Raw genomic sequence first — 20,583 nt, 5'->3', positions numbered from 1 at the left:
CATTGGTAAAAAAGTGATGAAATGTTGGAGAATAAACATGATATGTTTATAGCTTCAGCTGTCGGGAGTGGTCAGCTCTGAACGTGTCACACTTTGTACACAGAGTTTTTGTATTTTAAGGTGTGATAATGCTAAAAATATTCTGCGTTATAAAAGTGACAGTCATTCAAGTTCCTTGTGGCGATAAGTGCTGCTGGCTAGTCACATTTTATCTGATCAGTAGTTCAAAATTATAGATCATTATTATTGAGGTTATGAATCTCCGACCTGGCACTTTATTCCACGTGCGCTTCGACATCCAGGTTTAAGTTTTAAATTCCACTAAAGATTTCTTCAGTCACTTCCAGACGGCAGCATGTACAGACAAATGCCCAAGCAAATTATCTTCTGTTCTATATCCTTCAAACGTTTATAAACTTTTCGGTAGTCGGTTGAGACCAGAAATATCTATCACAACAATCTTGTGTCACTGGTATATCTAAATTGTTATACACCATCCGGTATAACGAATTATTTAAAATACCTTCTGATACCATACATTTTACTTTTCTTATGTGTAGACTCGAATCCCCGTCACTCCAAACATCCTCGCCCTTTCAGCCGTGGGGGCGTTATAATATTACGGTCAATCCCACTATTCGTTGGTAAAAGAGTAGCCCAAGAGTTGGCGGTAGGTGGTGATGACTAGCTGCCTTCCCTCTAGTCTTACACTGCTAAATTAGGAACGGCTAGCACAAATAGCCCTCGTGTAGCTTTGCGAGAAATTAAAAACAAACAAACAAACAAGCAATACTGTGTAGATTAAGAAACATTTTGTAGACATTTTCAAAGCACTTCATCTTAACAATTCTGTATAAAATATTCTGAAACATCTAAATAACTCAGGAAAACAACAACAAAAATCCACTAGAAACCAGGAAAATCCAAGGTTTGGTTTTTCCGAACTAAATCGATTGCAGGACTAATTAAGCAATGTTTAACGAAGCAGTTTCCTTTCTCGGCGTTTGTCGAATCAGCAGAATGTCTCTATCTGATTAAGCAACGGAACGACGGAAAAGAATCTTCATAATGCGAATTTTCCCTCTTTCATTAACAGAGCTCCTTTCTTTTTAACATTCATCAAAACTGTAGCACAGTCAAGTTGGTGACGTATGTCTAAATGTCGATTTTAATTTTTCTAATTTATTAATAATTTTCTTCTCTATGAAGCTTTATCAACTTTACAATTACTTTTATGTAAGACTCTTAGACAGAGCAAGACAACTTTGTTAATTACACACACACACAGTAAGAGGATCAGATACATTTGATTAAAATGGCATTGTTATAAAAGTCAAAAGGCACTTCTATAAACTGATATTTCTTAAGAAATGCAGTCACGTGTTAAGGCAAGCTGATTACGTCAGCGGGCTGCTGCAGTGCCGTTTCTTGGTTTGTTTGTTTTTTTCTAAAGTGAAGAACAAAGCTGCGCAATGGGCTATTTGTGCTCTGCCCACCATGGGTATCGAAACTTGGTTTCTAGCGTTGTAATTGCGCAGAAATACCTCTGTGCTACTGGGGGGAGGCGTCTTTTCTTGGATTAGTCGATTTTGTATCTTCGTTATGTTTTATTTAAAGATCACTGAATGTGTGATCATAGGAAAAAGATATAATTTAAGATTGTTTATTTGTTTAGAATTTCTCACAAAGCTACACGAGAGCTATTTGCGTTAGCCGTCCCTAATTTAGCAGTGTAAGACTAGAGGGAAGGCAGCTAGTCATCACCACCAACTGCCAACTCTTGGGCTACTCTTTTACCAACGAATAGTGGGATTGACCGTCACATTATAACGCCCCCACGGCTAAAAGGGCGAGCATGTTTGGTGTGACAGGGATTTGAACCCGTAACCTTCAGGTTACGAACCGAGTGTCTTGACATGCTTGGCCATGCCGGGCCTATAATTTAAGAAACCGTAATTAATTAAAAAGCTATATTAAATAAATCTGTCCTTGGTTGTTGTTTTTTACTCCCAAATCGAAGTGTTTCACTCCATTAAAGCACCTCATATTACACTTTACTGATTCTATTACACAGTTCAAAAGTCAGGCAAGATATTAATAGCGGCGAGTGCTGATGTCTGACTTATCCCTGTTCAGTAAATCAAAATCAGGGACGATAATACGTGAACCTTGCGGATTTGTGCCCTGACTGTTTAGTCCTCTGGTGGTACGGTGATAAGTTAACGGACTTAGAACGCTAAAATGTGGGGTTCGATTTTCGATGTCACTTTGTTCTAAAACAACTAGTCTGACCGTTCAAATCACGCGCATAGGGTGAAAATTCTAATCTCACTCTAATTCCACCAAATTATTGCAACAGAATGACCAAAATTTGAAATCACGTATACAAACATGTAGAATTAGAATCTGAGATGGTAAGGTATGTAGCATTATTGTTTGGACGTGTTTAGCACCTAAACACTGTAGCATTTAGTGATGATGTTTTGTAACATTAGTGTTTAGACGTTTTTAACATCTAAACACTACAGTTGGTGTTCATGTTTTGCAGCATAATTGTTTAGACGCGTTTAGCATCTAAACACTGTAGCAGTTGGTGTTGGTTTTCTGAGACATCTTTTGTTTTAGTTGTGATTATATTATTTATTGTTTCTACCATTAAAACACATTATTTTACTGTGAATGTCTTATCGTTTCTGCCATTAAAACACAATATCGTACTTTGATTATCTGATTGTTACTTTCATGTACTGTTCACAGAACGTAGTTTGTACTTACCAGTATTTGTTTTGCTGGTACAGTTCACAGAACGTAGTTTGTACTTACCAGTATTTGTTTTGCTGGTACAGTTCACAGAACGTAGTTTGTACTTACCAGTATTTGTTTTGCTGGTACTGTTCACAGAACGTAGTTTGTACTTACCAGTATTTGTTTTGCTGGTACAGTTCACAGAACGTAGTTTGTACTTACCAGTATTTGTTTTGCTGTATATTTACCAGTATTTGTTTTGCTGTATATTTACCAGTATTTGTTTTGCTGTATATTTACCAGTATTTGTTTTGCTGTATATTTACCAGTATTTGTTTTGCTGTATATTTACCAGTATTTGTTTTGCTGGTACAGTTCACAGAACGTAGTTTGTACTTACCAGTATTTGTTTTGCTGTATATTTACCAGTATTTGTTTTGCTGGTACAGTTCACAGAACGTAGTTTGTACTTACCAGTATTTGTTTTGCTGGTACTGTTCACAGAACGTAGTTTGTACTTACCAGTATTTGTTTTGCTGGTACAGTTCACAGAACGTAGTTTGTACTTACCAGTATTTGTTTTGCTGTATATTTACCAGTATTTGTTTTGCTGGTACAGTTCACAGAACGTAGTTTGTACTTACCAGTATTTGTTTTGCTGGTACAGTTCACAGAACGTAGTTTGTACTTACCAGTATTTGTTTTGCTGGTACAGTTCACAGAACGTAGTTTGTACTTACCAGTATTTGTTTTGCTGGTACAGTTCACAGAACGTAGTTTGTACTTACCAGTATTTGTTTTGCTGTATATTTACCAGTATTTGTTTTGCTGGTACAGTTCACAGAACGTAGTTTGTACTTACCAGTATTTGTTTTGCTGTATATTTACCAGTATTTGTTTTGCTGGTACAGTTCACAGAACGTAGTTTGTACTTACCAGTATTTATTTTGCTGGTACAGTTCACAGAACGTAGTTTGTACTTACCAGTATTTGTTTTGCTGGTACAGTTCACAGAACGTAGTTTGTACTTACCAGTATTTGTTTTGCTGGTACAGTTCACAGAACGTAGTTTGTACTTACCAGTATTTGTTTTGCTGGTACAGTTCACAGAACGTAGTTTGTACTTACCAGTATTTGTTTTGCTGGTACTGTTCACAGAACGTAGTTTGTACTTACCAGTATTTGTTTTGCTGGTACTGTTCACAGAACGTAGTTTGTACTTACCAGTATTTGTTTTGCTGGTACTGTTCACAGAACGTAATTTGTACTTACCAGTATTTGTTTTGCTGGTACAGTTCACAGAACGTAGTTTGTACTTACCAGTATTTGTTTTGCTGGTACAGTATTCAGTGTTGAACTTTTCCAATGTAAACCGTGGAAGATGAAGGTTTTTGGTAACTTGTACTGGATCTCCAACTTTCCAAAGGAATACAAGGTCATCTGTCGTGTATCCGTCTGACGTAGAAATCCAGAAACAAATTAGTAAAAACAACAACAAAGTTGAGTGTATGAGTTATTGTTCCTCGGTAATAGTCTATTGTAGTTACGACATTAACCAAATGAAGACTATTGCTGATAAGAAAAAAACAACTGTTTGAGTTCGTGGTCTTCGGTAAGATTCTACTGTAGTTATGACATTAAGGAAACGAGGACTATTACTGATAAAAAAGCTTATAACGTGTAGTTCCTACATTGGAGAGGTGTGTTCTGTTGGTCTGTAGTATATGGCTCATTACGTATGATAAAATTGATACCAGTTTAATTAAATTATTCTTAAGTGGCCCAAGCACAAGTTTCCGAGTTCAGAAGTATAAAGTAGCCATCGGGTGGTTAGTATCTGAGTCGCTGTTCAATTATGTATACATAACAGCTGTAGAAACAAACAGTGTCTGACTTACAGTAGGATCCTATATTTAAAAACATGTTTCACATCATGACCACTGTCGCTTCTGATACAATAAGTATTACAGTAAGAACCACAGAGCTCTCTCCAATTACTTAAATGTTTATTTTGTGCGTAAGCTTAAGTTTCTTACGTATTTTCTTCCGATACCCGTACTCTAATATTGTTATCCAACTGTAGTTTAATAACATGATATTATGAATGAAAGTGGTCGGTGGTAAGAAAACGAAATCCCATATTTTGTTTCCAGTCAGTAATCTAAACTCACAATGAAATATCCCTTTAATGTTACGTCACGCACAAAATGTGGTTATAAATATCAAAACCAATTTAAAAAAAACAACAACAACTTGCCAAGGTTTTAAGATTAAAGTACAAAAAAGTGAAATATATACCACAAAAGGTAAGCAACAGAATTTCTTTATATCCTTATATCATAACCGAGCTCACAAAGAAATGGCTTCTTACAGTGACGACGACCGTAGCGTCTGAGACTTTAAATGCAAAACCAATAATAATTTTTACTATTCAGAAACTTACTAAGTTTAAATTTTAGCATAAACGCAACTTTCGATGCAATGATTTAATTTCCAGTTCAATATCCAGAATGTTCGAAGGTCTCCCCTGATGAAGATCTTTTTCTCCCAATATTTTATCGCTGATTATACGAACCAAAGTATTGCAGTGACGTGAAGCGAGTCTGATATGATTAGAATGTTCGAGTTTCCTTTAAGGATGAATTAACGCAATCTGCCAACAGTCTTTCATTTCACAAATCTACTTTTTACTCCTTCCTGATGTTCCTTAATGGTTTCTTTCTTCTTTATTTCCAGACAGAAACAGTTTCTTTTGAGAGTTGAAAACTAAATTAAGTTTGAATGTTTTTTATTTGGGCCTAAAGCTGTACATCATTTTGTGAAGTTTTTGTTTTTTTTAACTCGGTCATTAAGACCCATGAAGATGGAAAGAACTCAATGGAAAGGTTTCGTGCTTTTAGAAGATTTGGACAGGAGGTTCATTTGCTTCGAGGTTCATACAAAAGAAATCAGTGCCACTTTTAAGTTCTGGAAGAAAACTGTATTATTAGGAGACATAGGTCCTTGGGCTTGTAAGGACTAATTTAAGCTTGAAAAATGAGAACTTTCCAAAACTTTTATGAAAACGTCTTTCCTGAACTAGTTTTTGCAAACTAAAATGTCTAAAGCGACACATATTACATTATTCAGAGAAAATTTTAATTTCGTACAATAGACATAAGTGTACTTTAAAAATTATTCTGATTATTTCCCACTTGGACATTAGTTAATGGATACAAAAAAACAAAAGGTTTACACTGGCGAACGCAGTAATAAACTTCTCCAAATGTTTCAAGTTTTACTATAACCTGTACTATCGCAAAAAAAGAAACGCCTCGTTAAATTCATTTAAATTTTTAAGTGATAGTAAAGCAACCGAATAAAGACACTGTAAAAAAAAGTCAATTTGTTTTATATTACAATAATTCCCGAAAGTTTGCTTTGAGAATGTTCGCTGATAAAGTAGACTGAATAAACGTCAGGCTGACAAAAACCACTCAGACAGTAGCTCGTGCTAAGTAGTAGTAACAAGGGCTGAAAATTATTCACAAAGTTTACTATAACGCTATTTAACTGATACTGATTTAATCTATAGATGATATTAATAGAGATAATAGGGTAACATTATTATGCTATATACTTACAGCTGGCCATGATGATAGAACAGGTCTGTTTGTCCAGAGGGTAATACTTCAGGTCCATTGGGCAGGATAACATTAACGAAATCCTTTGGAGGTTTAAAAATATTATTTATTAATAGTAAGTTTTAGTAATTATTATTTCGTTGAAAGTAGATCTTAAATGACGAACTTTTGTTACACAGGGTGTCAGTTAGAAAGTTAAGATCTGAAACCGTCCTCGTGAGAAATTTGTATATCGATGAATAAAGACCAATTTCACTCGAAAAATAATGCTAATCGATTTAAATGTATATATCTATACTATATTCACTTTTGCATTTAAATATAGAAAGCTGTAAAATATCGTAACTTATGTGTTACTGAGATTGTGGTAAGTAATATATAGACGTTCCTGCAATATTACATGTAAGGGTGTTAGTTATATTTTTAGGTTTTATATTTTTTATTTGAGCTAAAATATTTGTGTTTTCTTATAGCAAAGCCATATCGGACTATCTGCTGAGCCCACCGAGAGGAATCGAACCTCTGATATTAATGTTGTCTGTAGACTTACCGTTGTACTAACGAGGGGCGTATAATAGTGAATACTCAGCTATTAAACTTTAGGGTTAAGGGTCACTGAAAGCAAAACTTAGTAACTCATAATAAGCTGAAAGTTCTATGAAATAAATATTTTAACACTTGTTTGTCATCAAGCACAAAACTAAACAAAGGGCTATCTATACTCTGCCCACCACGCGTATCGCAACTTGGTTTCTAGCAGTATAAGTCCGCAGACACACCGCTATGCCACTGAGTGGACACTTGAGCAGAGAGATAAATTATTGCTTCATATAATTCATTATTAACCAACAACTTAATTTTTTAGAACAATCCCAACACTCTCCGAGCCGCCATGGCCAAGTGGTTAGGGCGCTCGAGTCGTAATCTTTTGGTCGCGGGTTCGAACCCAGTCACACCAAACATGTTCGCCGTTTTATCCATGAAGACGTTATAATGTGACGGTCAATTCCACTATTCGTTAGTAAGAGAGTTATCCAAGAGTTAGCGGTGAGCGGTGATGACTAGCTGCCTTCCCTCTAGTCTTACATGGTTAAATTAGAGACGGCTAACGCAGCTAGTCCTCATGTATCTTTGCGCGAATTTAAAAAAATATACAAATCTAACAGTGTGTGTGTTTTCTAATAGCAAAGCCACACGGGCTATCTGCTAAGCCCACCGAGGGGAATCCCACAACAGAAGAACGGTAAGTCTACGAACTTACAGTACTAAAATCCGAGGTTCGATTCCCCGCGATTTACACAGCTGATAGACCAGTGTGGCTTTGCTTCAAAAAATCAATAAACAATCCTAACGAGTACATTACAATTGTATGAGCAACGAAACGATTCGATCTTATTGGATTAGTTGTGTTTTTGAGGTTTACTAATAAGCTTAGTGTTTGTTCTTTTTGTTACAGATATTTGTTTTTCGCAGACTTCTGAGACGTTTCTAATTACAGCGCACGTCTTCTCAAGTCTCAATGCTTTAGTGAAACTCGTGGAATAAAAACAACGTTTCTATTACTATTCACATTCTTAAAAGATTTAATTTACTAAACGTTAAAGGCTTTCGCTCGAGAAGGGTTAAGCGTCAGTAGAGAAATCAATGATTTTAGTTAGCAACGCGTGTATTACGTCTTGTTCGGATCTTTTTAATCGGCTATTATTCAGTCACAAAATTGAAAATCAAAATGAGGAAATAAGTAAAACTTACCTTCGTATGGTTGGATCTAAAACATACAATTTACAAGGAGCTATCATATAGATGCAACGCTTTTCAAAAACTCCAACCGTTGCTTTATTTAGTGATTGCTTTAACTCATAGCGTGCATCGTTAAGCTATCAAAATATCATATAAGTATTTTATATTTTAGGAAATTATGGAAACTGATGGCTGCTCAACAAAAAGAACTATCTTTTTTCTCCAGATGATAATAAAAACTTTCTTACTTCTGGCAACGTTTGGCCATTTTAGTGCCATCAGTATAATTGTCTAGAGAAAGTTTTTATTGTTGTTATCTGAGTTCTCGTAAACTAGTCCTGATGAAACTTTGGTTAAATAACGTTTTTGTTTTCTAACTTTACTGCCAGAATATCTAAACACCTCCAGTACCCACTACAAGCTGTGTGAAACAACAAAATATTGGACATGATAAATAGCATGAACTGGTGTTAATAATTGAAATTAAAAATTAAAACAATAATTAACGAAAAATATCTAAAGCTTTACTATTATTTTCAGTCTTCAAACCTTGAGTTAATCTGAGTGTGCGTGTGTTTCAGTGTTTTCCTAATGTCATAGCTACATCAGGCTATCTGCTGAACGCATGGGGCTATTAAATGTAGTTTCTAACTAACTTATTATTTTATCAAAGAAATTTCCATCGATTTGAAAATAAAATAAGTTGGTCCATATATATGAATTATTTATTTTAAGAAAAACAAATTGAAACGTGACGAGTTTGGCCACCAGTAAAAATTCATTAAGTTTCATTTTGTTGAATAAATTATAACCGAATAATGTAAAGTATGAAACGTCCCCCTCTCAGTGGGTCAGAGTAATGTCATGGATTTAAAACACAAAAACTTGAGGTTTGATTCTCCGTGGTGGGCAAAGTGTAGATAATTAGTCTACAGTGTTATCTTTTCACAAAGATTTAATAAAAAATATTAACAAATTTGTTTAGTTTTACGAGTCATTATGAGAAGGCGTTTGCGAGTTTAAAAAGTTGTGACGTAATTCTTCTCACATCAGGTGTAGCAAATAAATTTGTTAATATTAACATGGTTTGGTTTGTTTTACATTTCGCGCAAAACTACACGAAGGCTATCTGCGCTAGCCGTCCCTAATTTAGTGATGTAAGACTAGAGAGAAGGCAGCTAGTCATCAGCACCCACCACCAACTCTTGGGCTGCTCTTTTACCAACGATTAGTGGGATTGACCGTCACATTGTAACGCCCCCACGGTTGAAAGGGCGAGCATGTTTGGTGTGACAGAGATTCGAACTTTCGATAACATTTATATACATTAAAACTTTGTAAACTTAGAGTATTTGAAAAGTCTTATGTAGTGTGAGATGGCAGTAAACAATATAATTACGATACATATTTATATATATATATATATTTACAGGCAGTTACAAGTTTATTAGCATAAAATTTCGTGTTGTTACTAGCATGAGTACAAATACATATTAAGTATGTCTGTTGTTAAGTAGCCCTAATATTAAAATAAATGTAACTACCTTATACTATACAAGACTTCTCCATTTGGATAAATCCGAAGTAATACGTTTGGCATAATGATGTCATGGAAATGACCCTCCTTTTCATTGGAGAAAAAGAGATCGGGTTTCCAGATTTTGTTTGGATCGGTTAGGGTTAAGTAGGCCATCTGACCATTCATGTCGTCGAACTCAAGCCTTTCGTCTCGCCACTGTTCTCTAAAGGTTAACTGCACACTGTATTCCTGAGAGAAAGAGTTTTCAGTATTAGTCAGACACTAGTCAGAGGTTTGGAGTTGCTGTCTCTAACGTAATCCTTCCTGTTGATTTTGTTTAATTTAATATAACTCTTCAGTATTAATATTTTCTTTATATATATATATATATTAGTCAGACACTAGTCAGAGGTTTGGAGTTGCTGTTTCTAACGTAATCCTTCCTGTTGATTTTGTTTAATTTAATGTAATTCTTCAGTATTAATATTCTCTTGATATATATATATATATATATAATTCAGACACGAGTCAGAGGTTTGAAGTTGCTGTTTCTAACGCAATCCTTCCTGTTGATTTTGTTTAATTTAATGTAACTCTTCAGTATTAATATTCTCTTTATATATATATGAAATTATCCAATAAAATAACAGTTTAAAGTCTTTACTGGGGCGTATACGTATTTTACTGTCGACGCGATAATTAGAGTAGAATATTGCAAAAAGTAAAATAAAACTATGATATTATTAAAGACTTACAGCGTTAGATTTTTCTAATACAAAAATACAGTTGGGTACAGTTTAAATGTAACTGGTGAAATTCGGTAGGATTCGAACTCTAGTCTCTGCTGAGCCATTCAAATGCTTTAGCCAATTATATTTAGCAATAATAAAGTAAAAATTTGCCGAATTTTTAAGCCACTAGTATTTTTTGATGCTCAAAATAATATATATATATATATATTTGGAAGTGCCCATTTTCAGTGGTTAAACTACTTTAAACTACCAAATCTAGCAAAAACAACAAAATACATTTAAAGATTTGAATAGATTCTGATTGTCAGCTTTCATTAAAAGAATTTAAATGTAGTTTCAAAAGTAAATCTTAGCTTTCCTTTGAAATTGTCTACAGCCAGGGATAAAAGGGTTTGGCTGTCCTAGGCAAAAAAAATAAAGGTAATAGCATATATAGCACAGAATGGAAACTATGTGACAAAAATGTATATACCATTAGAAAAAAGACAAATACATTAGTTTTTCACTAAAATAAGTCAAAGAGATTACAAAGCGAAATATTTAGGGCAAGGTACCATAGCTGTAGCGTAAAAAATAACCAGGAAAAAGATAACCTCAGTTTTCAAAGTCTGTTGGACTTTTCCCATACGTTTTTGATGTGTTTTGAAATTTAAATAACATTCTTTGTTCTTCTTGGCTTATCGCCAAATGATTTCACTTGTTAGACGGAGAAAAAACAAACTTACGTTTTATTAAAAGTTTTCTGGAAAAACAAATTAACGACATCTAAGAGTAAGCCTAAAATTTTTTCATATAAATTTTGGATTAGAGTTAATTAAATCAGCTAGGCCTCATAAGCCATTATACTGTTTAAGGTTTATGCTAACATTTGCGATTTTTAGTTACCTTTGTATATATTTATATTATCTTAATAAAGACCACGAAGAGTTTGCATATCACTAGTTGTGATTATGCTGTGGATGTTGATAGTGATTTGTCAAAAGCGGCGAATATTAACTGGGATTGGTAAACGACAAAGGTGGCGTCAGTGGTGATTGGTAAACAGTGATGTATGCTACCTGTGATTGGTAAACAACAGAGATGGATGTCAACGGTCATAGGTAAATTTGAGCATAATAAACTCTATGACCCACCAGAATGTTTGTAAAAACAACAACAAAAACGTGTTTAGAATTAGTTACGGAATAAAACCTCTAACTCCAACCAAACACATCAATTACTCAGATATAAAAACGTTATATTTAAAGTAACACACACAAAATATAGCAAAACCAACATCAGACTTCATAACTTTTTATTTTTAAGCAGCGTTTTGGACGAATCTCCTTCTCTGGCTCACTTTGCCAAAGGTCTAACGTTGATTTTATAATTCTAGTATTTATATCCACGGCTACTAATTATGCATCTACAGTTCCAAGATTCGAATGTCACTAATTAGGTGAATGGTTATCTGAAGTGTTCGATATGATAAAATGTTTAATTTATCTGAGTAGATGTTAAATGTAAGTAATACATGATTCCGTGGCACTGACAATAAGTAAATACGGCTACGAATATAAACATCGTGAATTTTTGGTTTTTCATCTATAAGATCCAGAACTGCATCTGAGCTTTCATCAGAACTGCAATTCTGTTGGAGAGTACGAGCTTACCCGTGTAAAAATGTCATTTATTTGTCATACATTAAACACTGTATCGTAATTAAAACAGAAACCGGTGGGTCTAGCGCACCGTTAATGAAATAGAAAAGCACTTCTGTTCGTAAATGAGAAAACCTCGTTAATCAATCACATTGACTTTCCAAACACTCAGCGCAACTGTTTAACCATTTGTGATGGTTGATTGTGAAAGCCAACATCACACAACTCCACTCACCACTAACACTGTGTTTCTTGCAATTTATGACGTAATAAATGCTTTCACAAACTTACCATGGTAACATCGTCTATTTTGCTGATACTTCTTATGTAGATGTTAACACTCACAATGGCCGGGCCATCTGAAAGAACATAAAAATTAAACAAGAGAAGAGCAAAAACAACAAAAACAAACGATTAATTGGTGATTATGATATGATAATTAAACTATTTGTTTAATCGTCAAATATTTGTTGGGGTAGTTTCTCAAGAGCATATTCTATTTTTGAATATGAATTACAGAACCGCATTATTTCTTTGTGAGATTATTTTAAGTAGGAACTTTTAAAAATAAAGAAACCTTCACAGAAAATCTTTAATAATTAATTAATTTTATTTACTGCGTTTGTGTACTAGGGTTAGAGTGTGATAGAAAATAAAAAATATATCCAATTTAGGCCCTAGCATGGCCAGGTGGGTAAAGCACTCGATTCGTAATCCGGTTCGAATCCCCGTCAAACCAAACATGCTTGCCCTTTCAGTCGAGAGGACATTTTAATGTGACGGTCAATCGCACCATTCGTTGGTAAAAGAGTAGCCCAAGAGTTGTCGGTGGGTGGTGATGACTAGCTGCCTTCCCTCTAGTCTTACACTGCTAAATTGGGGATGGCTAGGTAGCCCTCGTGCAGCTTCGCGCGAAATTCAAAACAAATCAAACCAAACTATACCCATTCTCTTCTTGGGTTCTTAACACAACACCCGCCAATGGCAAAGCGTTATGTCTGTGGACTCAAACCGTTAGAAACTTGGCTTCGATACCACGGCAAAGCACAGATTGCCCGTAGTTTAGCTTTGTGCGTAATTCCAAACAACCAGTTAAACGAACTCAGGTTACCAATGTTTAATTTAACAGAGCAAACTTTGGTAAAATATCGGTATACGTGTTTAAATTGCAAGACAGTTTCAAAAACTTAGCTTCATTAACTGTACGTAATTACTTAAGAAAGAAACTCGTATCAACCAAAATACTTTCGGAAACTTCTAGAAAATTCGAGCTGCAAAACGACAATAATTTGCCCACCAGGAAAAGACAAAACAATCTAGATATATTCGGACTCATACGATCGAATCGATGTTACATTCAGAAGAAGAGTTTTGTGTACGAAACCCCAAGAAACATCTTGAGAAAAGCGGGTAAATATAACTCATACCCCTGTATCCAGAAAAGTTCTTAAACAGCAGGACGTATTAATTATTTTGCTTACAGCAATCATGGTATATAAATGTGGTTCTGAACAATATTAAGTTGAGTAATGCCAAATTGTATTACAATAAGAAACTGTTGGGTTTTGTTTGTGAATTTCGCACAAAGCTACTCGAGGGGCTATCTGTGCTAGCCGTCCCTAATTTAGCAGTGTAAGACTAGAAGTGTAAATCATCACCGCCCACCGCCAACTCTTGAGCTACTCTTTTCCTGACGAATAGTGGGATTGACTGTAACATTATAACGCCCCCAAGGCTGAAATGGCAAGCATGTTTGGTGCGACGGGGATTCAAACCCGCGATCATCATATTACGAGTCTCGTGCCAGACCTTATTTGTTTGTTTAGCACGAAGTTACACAATGAGCTAACTGTGTGCTCTTTTCGCCGAAAGTATCGAAACTCGATTGTAGCGGTGTAAAGTCTCAGGCTTTTTGCTGTGCAACCAGAAGGCGCCCTTTACAGAGATCACATGGTAACGTCTTCATTATTTCAGTCTCTGTTTGTAGTGGCTGTAAATTTCGTGACGTCACTTGCATTGTTACACGAAAAAAAAGTGTAATTTTTCTTACATTTATTATATTCTGTAAATCGCCATAAGAAGGTTGCATTGCTGATGCATTCTCTCTTCCTCTGTGGCTTAGCAGTAAGTTTGATAGCCTATAACGCTAAAAACCGGGTTTTGATACCCGGATGAGTACAGCACGAATACTCCATTGTACTACTTTGTGTTTAACGAAGGATTATTGATTTTAAACAAAATGAAGCAACAACAACAATGATGAATTTTTCCAACAATTCATAGTTTTTTCAATTAAAAACATAACATAACCCTAAACATAACTTCAAAACATACTCATGTTTAATTTAAAACTACTGACCTTCTGTGTGGCTTTCCTTAATCGAATAACGGGTTTGAGTGTCGCGGTTTTAACGTCAACGCAATTAAAAATGAGAAGCGAGTCTAGTGATACATTGTGGCTCCAACTTTGGACCTTCCACTTCACTTCTCATCATTCAAACTGCAGCGCCACGCACGGCTTATTTCTAAACTATTAGCATATGAGCTGTCATTAAATGCGTGTGTTTAACGGTTACGTTAATGGGATTCAATGATATCGGATAAGTATAATTAAGTTTCTGAACATGTGAGGCTATGGCCTAGCGACTAAGACACTGGATTCGCAATATGAGGGTTATTGTATGTTATTAAGCACAAGTCTACACAAAGGGCTATCCGTGTTCTGCCCACTACTGCTATCAAAATCCTCTTTCTAGCGGTATAAATCCGCAGAGATACTGCTCTGCCATTGGAGGAGGTGGGTCAACCTGAGGGTTGCTCCCCACATTTTCAGTGGTAAGGCTTAAATGTAAATGTCAGCCCCATTATTCTTTGGTAAAGAGTAGCCCAAGGGATAACTAAATGCTTTCCTTCTAGGTTATAACTTCAAAATTAGGGAGAGTTAAAGCAGCTAACCCTCGATCATCTTTGCGTGAAATTTAAAAGCAAACGAATTCATCGTATAAACCCAGGTTTCTACAAAGATAGGGGCAAATTTGACCATGTAATACTCATTGACTGATAGAACTTTGGATTCATAATATATACGTACTTAGTTCCTGTGCTCTGATGTTTACGAAATGAAACGTGACTTCTTGAGCACTTAAACACTAACCGACTTAACCCTGGAATTCTGTTAAGTTTGGCTCGGACTTGATTCTCCCTTTAGGCTAAAGCTTTCAATAAATATTCTAAATTCTTACTCTGTTTGCACATTTTACCTTCAGGGAGAAAGAAACCCGCCGTTGAATTTAAACCAATTAGGCTACGAGCTACACTAGCTAATTATGGCTTCAACTGTAGTCCAATATCTTTTACTTGTCGTTGCAGTTGGTTTGAGTAAAGATTTGGATGAACGTATAACTAACCTCTCAGTTTGTTCAAGACAAATATATGACTATAATGTGGGAACAAAGAGAGCGCCAACATCGCAGACTTCCATCTGGTGGCAAGATTTTATTCGAGAAAAGTAAAAAATATAAAATAAGCAACAATAAAAAATTCCTGATAATATACAGAACTGAAATATATTGCTCTAGCGGTTATGATTATGATTTTAATATTTATTTTTATATATTGGCGTCATAAAGATCACGGGCTCAATTATCTTTCATTGGCTGAGTTAATTACGTATCTTTCTGAGTGTCTTCCCTCTTCTAGCAGCATCTTGGGGCCCTAACAATAAATAAATGTAGTGGTTAAGGGCCATTTTATGATTACGTAGGACCCGGCATGGCCAGGTGGTTAGTGCGCTCGTATCGTAATCTGAGGGCCGCGGGTCCGAATCCCTGTCAAACCAAACATACTCGCCCTTTCAGCCGTGGGGGGCGTTATAATGTGACGGTCAAACCCAGTATTCGTTGGTAAAAGAGTAGCCCAAGAGCTGGCGGTGGGTGGTGATGACTATCTGCCTTCCCTCTAGTCTTACACTGCTAAATTAGGGACGGCTAGTGCAAATAGCCCTCGAGTAGCTTTGCCCGAAATTCAAACAAACCAAGCAGATAGCCCTCGTGTAGCTTTGCACGAAACTTCAAAACAAACAAACTTTATTAGACCTCCTTTCGCTATTGTTAAATAGATGATGCTAAGGATATTATTAAATCCGCCAAATACTTACTCCTGGATATATAACTTTACATTTGTTTTTTATTACCGTAGTTACGTACGTTTACACAAATAAATAAATCTTGTAAATATAAATACATTGTTTTAGGACTTCTAACTAAAATAAAACTAAACACGTGTATATATGCGTGGGATAACCTCAAGTAACTTTTAATTCATTGTTTGATTTTTCTCTGGGATTCTGCCTCAAAAGACCAAAATATCTATAAGAGTAAAGAGTACTTTACTGATTTCTCAATGATTACATTTATTTATGGAAGAAAGAATAATGACCCCCATGGATGAGGTATTTTTATTTACTTATTTGTTGTTAAGAGCAAAGCTACCAAGTGGATTGTCTCTTCTCTGTCCGTCGCGGCCCGGCATGGCCAGGTGGGTTAAGGCGCGCGACTCGTAATCTGAGGGTCGCGGGTTCGCATCCCCGTCTCGCCAAACATGCTCGCCCTTTCAGCCGTGGGGGCGTTAAGCGTTATAATGTGACGGTCAATCCCACTATTCGTTGGTAAAAGAGTAGCCGAAGAGTTGGCGGTGGGTGGTGATGACTAGCTGCCTTCCCTCTAGTCTTACACTGCTAAATTAGGGACGGCTAGCACAAATAGCACTCGAGTAGCTTTGTGCGAAATTAAAAAAAAAACTCTGTCCGTCGTGGGTATATGATCCTGACATTCCCCGTTATAAACTGTGGAGCTTCTTTCTGAGTCACCAGGAGGCGAGGAAAACAAGTTTATTTTAGTTATAGTGGGCCTAGACCCAGCATGGCCAGGTGGTTGAGGAACGCGACTCGTAATCTGCGGGTTTGAATCCTCGTCGCACAAAACATGCTCGCCCTTTCAGCCGTGGGGGTGTTATAATGTTTTGATCAATCCACTATTCGTTGGTAAAACAGTATACCAAAAGTTGGCGGTGGGTGGTGATGACTAGCTGCCTCTCCTCGAATGCCTTAACCACCTGGCCATACCGGGTCAATAAGTGTGAAATGATGCGAATTTTATAATCTGTAGAATTAAATGGTTAGTTGGTAAAAGACCGAAGGAACACTGTGTGAATAATTCATACCGTTTGCTGAATGGTTATAAAATAAGTTGTTTTGTTAAGAACTATAGGTGGCTCTCCGGACAGTTTTTGGCTAGTTGTGAATAAAACAACAACAGAAAGATAAATACGTAAGTCCGAAACTGACTTGAAGAAACAAACAATTTTAAAAACTTTCCAAAGCTAATCATTGTTTTCTCCAGAGAAAATCTATAAATCAATAAAAAAAACCAATATATATAAAGCAATTCCAAACAACGACCTAAAACGTTCGCACATTTTAAGGGTGACTTTTGTTTCACCCTGGAGCGAAAAAACGCTATGAATCAATAAATACAACAATCTAAGGAACGATCCAAACAGTTCATGCACATTAAGAGTTATTTCTTCTTCATAAAAATGAAAACAAGCAAACACACAAAAACAACGGTCAGCAAAAAACAATTATAGTAATCCAGAAACCGACTTGACAACATGAGTATTTTCTGAGTTGTGGCTACAGAATAATATTACGACTATTTGTTGAAACTGTATGAAAATCTGTGTATAAATAGAAACAATTAAGTCTAGGTTCAAGCATCATGTGATGCTGATTAAATTAAAGAGAGGAGAGAACATAAGATAGGATTATAAACAGAAAAATGGTTTGCAGAGAAATTTGAATTTCGCTCAAAGCTACACGAGGGTTATCTGCGTTAGCAGTCTCTAATTTAGCAGTGTAAGACTAGAGGGAAGGCAACTAATCATTACTATTCACCGTGAACTCTTAAGTTATTCTTTTACCAACGAATACTGGGATTGACCGTCACTTTATAACGCCCCCATGGCTGAAAGGACAAGTATGTTTGGTGTGACTGAGATTCGAACCCGTGACCCTCAGATTGCCATTCGAGCGTTTTAACCACGAGAAAATAATTAGTGTTATGTTTTGACACTGGAGTTCTGCATGTCAAACGGTTAATAGACAAAATTAATTGTACTTTAAAAGAGACTAAAATCAATATCCTAAGCAATTCCTAGAAAAGGTGCAATGTCTGTGACATAACAGTATTTAAATATAAACTGACCACATCCTTAACCTTTTTATTAGTAACCATTTCTCACGAGATTTTAACCATTGAAAATACTGTCATGGAATTAACAAGACAACAAACCAGATGAAATAACAGTTTCATTATGGAAAGGTTGATACCTGATCAAGGTTCTATCCGAGATTTATTCGTTTTTTTTTTTTGTAATTAAGCGCAAAGCTACACAAGGAGCTATCAGTGCTCTGCCCACTACGAGTGTCGAAACCCGATTTCTAGCATTGCAAGTCCGTAGACATGCCGCTGTGCCACAAGGGGGCGTACATCCAAACATTTTGCAGCGTCCTCTGTAAAGAAGTTTGGTCAATTTCCTTAACAGGATCTGCAAATATGAAAGCCGAGAACAAGGTGATATAATTCTGATTTGCATACCTGCTTATATAAATATATATGTATATATATATTATTCTTTTTTTTTTTACCTATCTCGGAATTTTATCATACAATACGAAAAACGAATTACCACTTGACTTGCTAATCAGTATTTTTAAGACCCAGAAGATTTCAACCACTACATGATGGTTTAAAAAACAATAGTAACGAATATTTTGTTTCTTTTACTTAACCTTTAACTCGGTGTGATAACTACAGTGAAGTATGTTTGCTTAAGAGTGGTGTTCTGACTCAGACGAAGTTTGGCCTCGTGAATAGCCTCACGCTCCCACGAATAGGAAGGAAAATAAAATAAAAATAGCCTTTAAATAGTATGTACTCTACTCGATAGAGGTCTCTTTATTGTAAATGGTAGCTTAGTGCTCGTAGTCTAAAAATTATCCAAACACACGAACTCGATATACCCTCTTCCCTCTAAAAAGAGAATTATGCCGAATATTTTGCAGTGTGTTCGAATACAAGAATGCTTAATACCATCTTTATAACACGGTATGTTAGTCAAATAATGTGCTAATAAAACCAGTCAAGTAGTGCCTCCATGTACAGGGCTATACGTTCCAACAAAATCAACCACGTAGTCCTTGACGACGAGAAACCCACTTGAAATAAAACTGTATCTCTGAACGGCTGGTATGATATTAACACTTTTATTAATAAAGCAGAGAACAACGTTTCGAACTTCCTAGATCATCTCGAGATCAATCACATAGTGCCTCCATATATAGGGTTATAAGTCCTAACAAAACCAACAATGTAGTGCCTCCATATGTAGGGTTATAGGTGCTAACAAAACAAATTACGTGGTGTCTCTGTATAAGAACATGTAGGATATAATAGCTTACTAAACCAACCACGTAGCACCTCTATATTGCATAATATAAGGTGCCTAAAACGTAGTCACGTAACACTTCTTTAAAACGTCATTTTAACCATATTGAATAATAGGTTTGAAAAACAAGCACCCATTTTAATGACATGTGTGTCAATAGAACATAAAGTCTACATCAACTATGAGTTTCACATAGAACTATTAAATGAAAAAGGGAATATGATCTATAATCATCAGCATAATTCATTGATGAAACAATGATTCCAGTTGGCGGGTTCTACTAATTATTGACTTGAAATGAGTCATTATGGCCAGTCAGAAAAGTCATTACATAAATCACACTTATTAATAGTTATATAACATAATAAACCGCATTTAAGTCGCCATATAACATAATCAACAACCACAATTCAGTAGCTTATAACATTATAAACAATATAATTCAGTAGCTGTATAACATAATCAACAACCACAATTCAGTAGCTGTATAACATTATAAACAATATGATTCAGTAGCTGTATAACATAATCAACAACCACAATTCAGTAGCTTATAACATTATAAACAATATAATTCAGTAGCTGTATAACATGATAAGCAACCACAATTCAGTAGCTGTATAACATTATAAACAACCATAATTCAGTAGCTGTATAACATAATCAACAACCACAATTCAGTAGCTTATAACATTATAAACAATATGATTCAGTAGCTGTATAACATAATCAACAACCACAATTCAGTAGCTTATAACATTATAAACAATATAATTCAGTAGCTGTATAACATAATCAACAACCACAATTCAGTAGCTTATAACATTATAAACAATATAATTCAGTAGCTGTATAACATGATAAGCAACCACAATTCAGTAGCTGTATAACATTATAAACAACATAATTCAGTAGCTGTATAACATAATCAACAACCACAATTCAGTAGCTTATAACATTATAAACAATATAATTCAGTAGCTGTATAACATGATAAGCAACCACAATTCAGTAGCTGTATAACATTATAAACAACATAATTCAGTAGCTGTATAACA

General features: G+C 35.5%; 1 protein-coding gene across 3 annotated transcripts in view; it reads right to left on the bottom strand.

Moving 5' to 3' along the window:
- The window catches only part of LOC143224863 (glutamate-gated chloride channel-like), a 373,200-nt gene that overhangs the window by 10,651 nt on the left and 341,966 nt on the right, over positions 1–20,583 (bottom strand). For all 3 annotated transcript variants that reach the window (XM_076453239.1, XM_076453238.1, XM_076453240.1), the window contains exons 4-7: positions 12,311–12,378; positions 9,653–9,876; positions 6,369–6,451; positions 4,066–4,200 (exon numbers count right to left, since the gene is read on the bottom strand). In XM_076453239.1, the coding sequence (XP_076309354.1) occupies positions 4,066–4,200; positions 6,369–6,451; positions 9,653–9,876; positions 12,311–12,378 (510 nt within the window). The remainder of the gene's footprint in view (positions 1–4,065; positions 4,201–6,368; positions 6,452–9,652; positions 9,877–12,310; positions 12,379–20,583) is intronic.

The sequence above is a fragment of the Tachypleus tridentatus genome, chromosome 9 (genome assembly GCF_004210375.1).
Source record: "Tachypleus tridentatus isolate NWPU-2018 chromosome 9, ASM421037v1, whole genome shotgun sequence".
NCBI classification, from domain to species: domain Eukaryota; kingdom Metazoa; phylum Arthropoda; class Merostomata; order Xiphosura; family Limulidae; genus Tachypleus; species Tachypleus tridentatus.
This window is presented reverse-complemented; position numbering and strand designations above follow the sequence as displayed.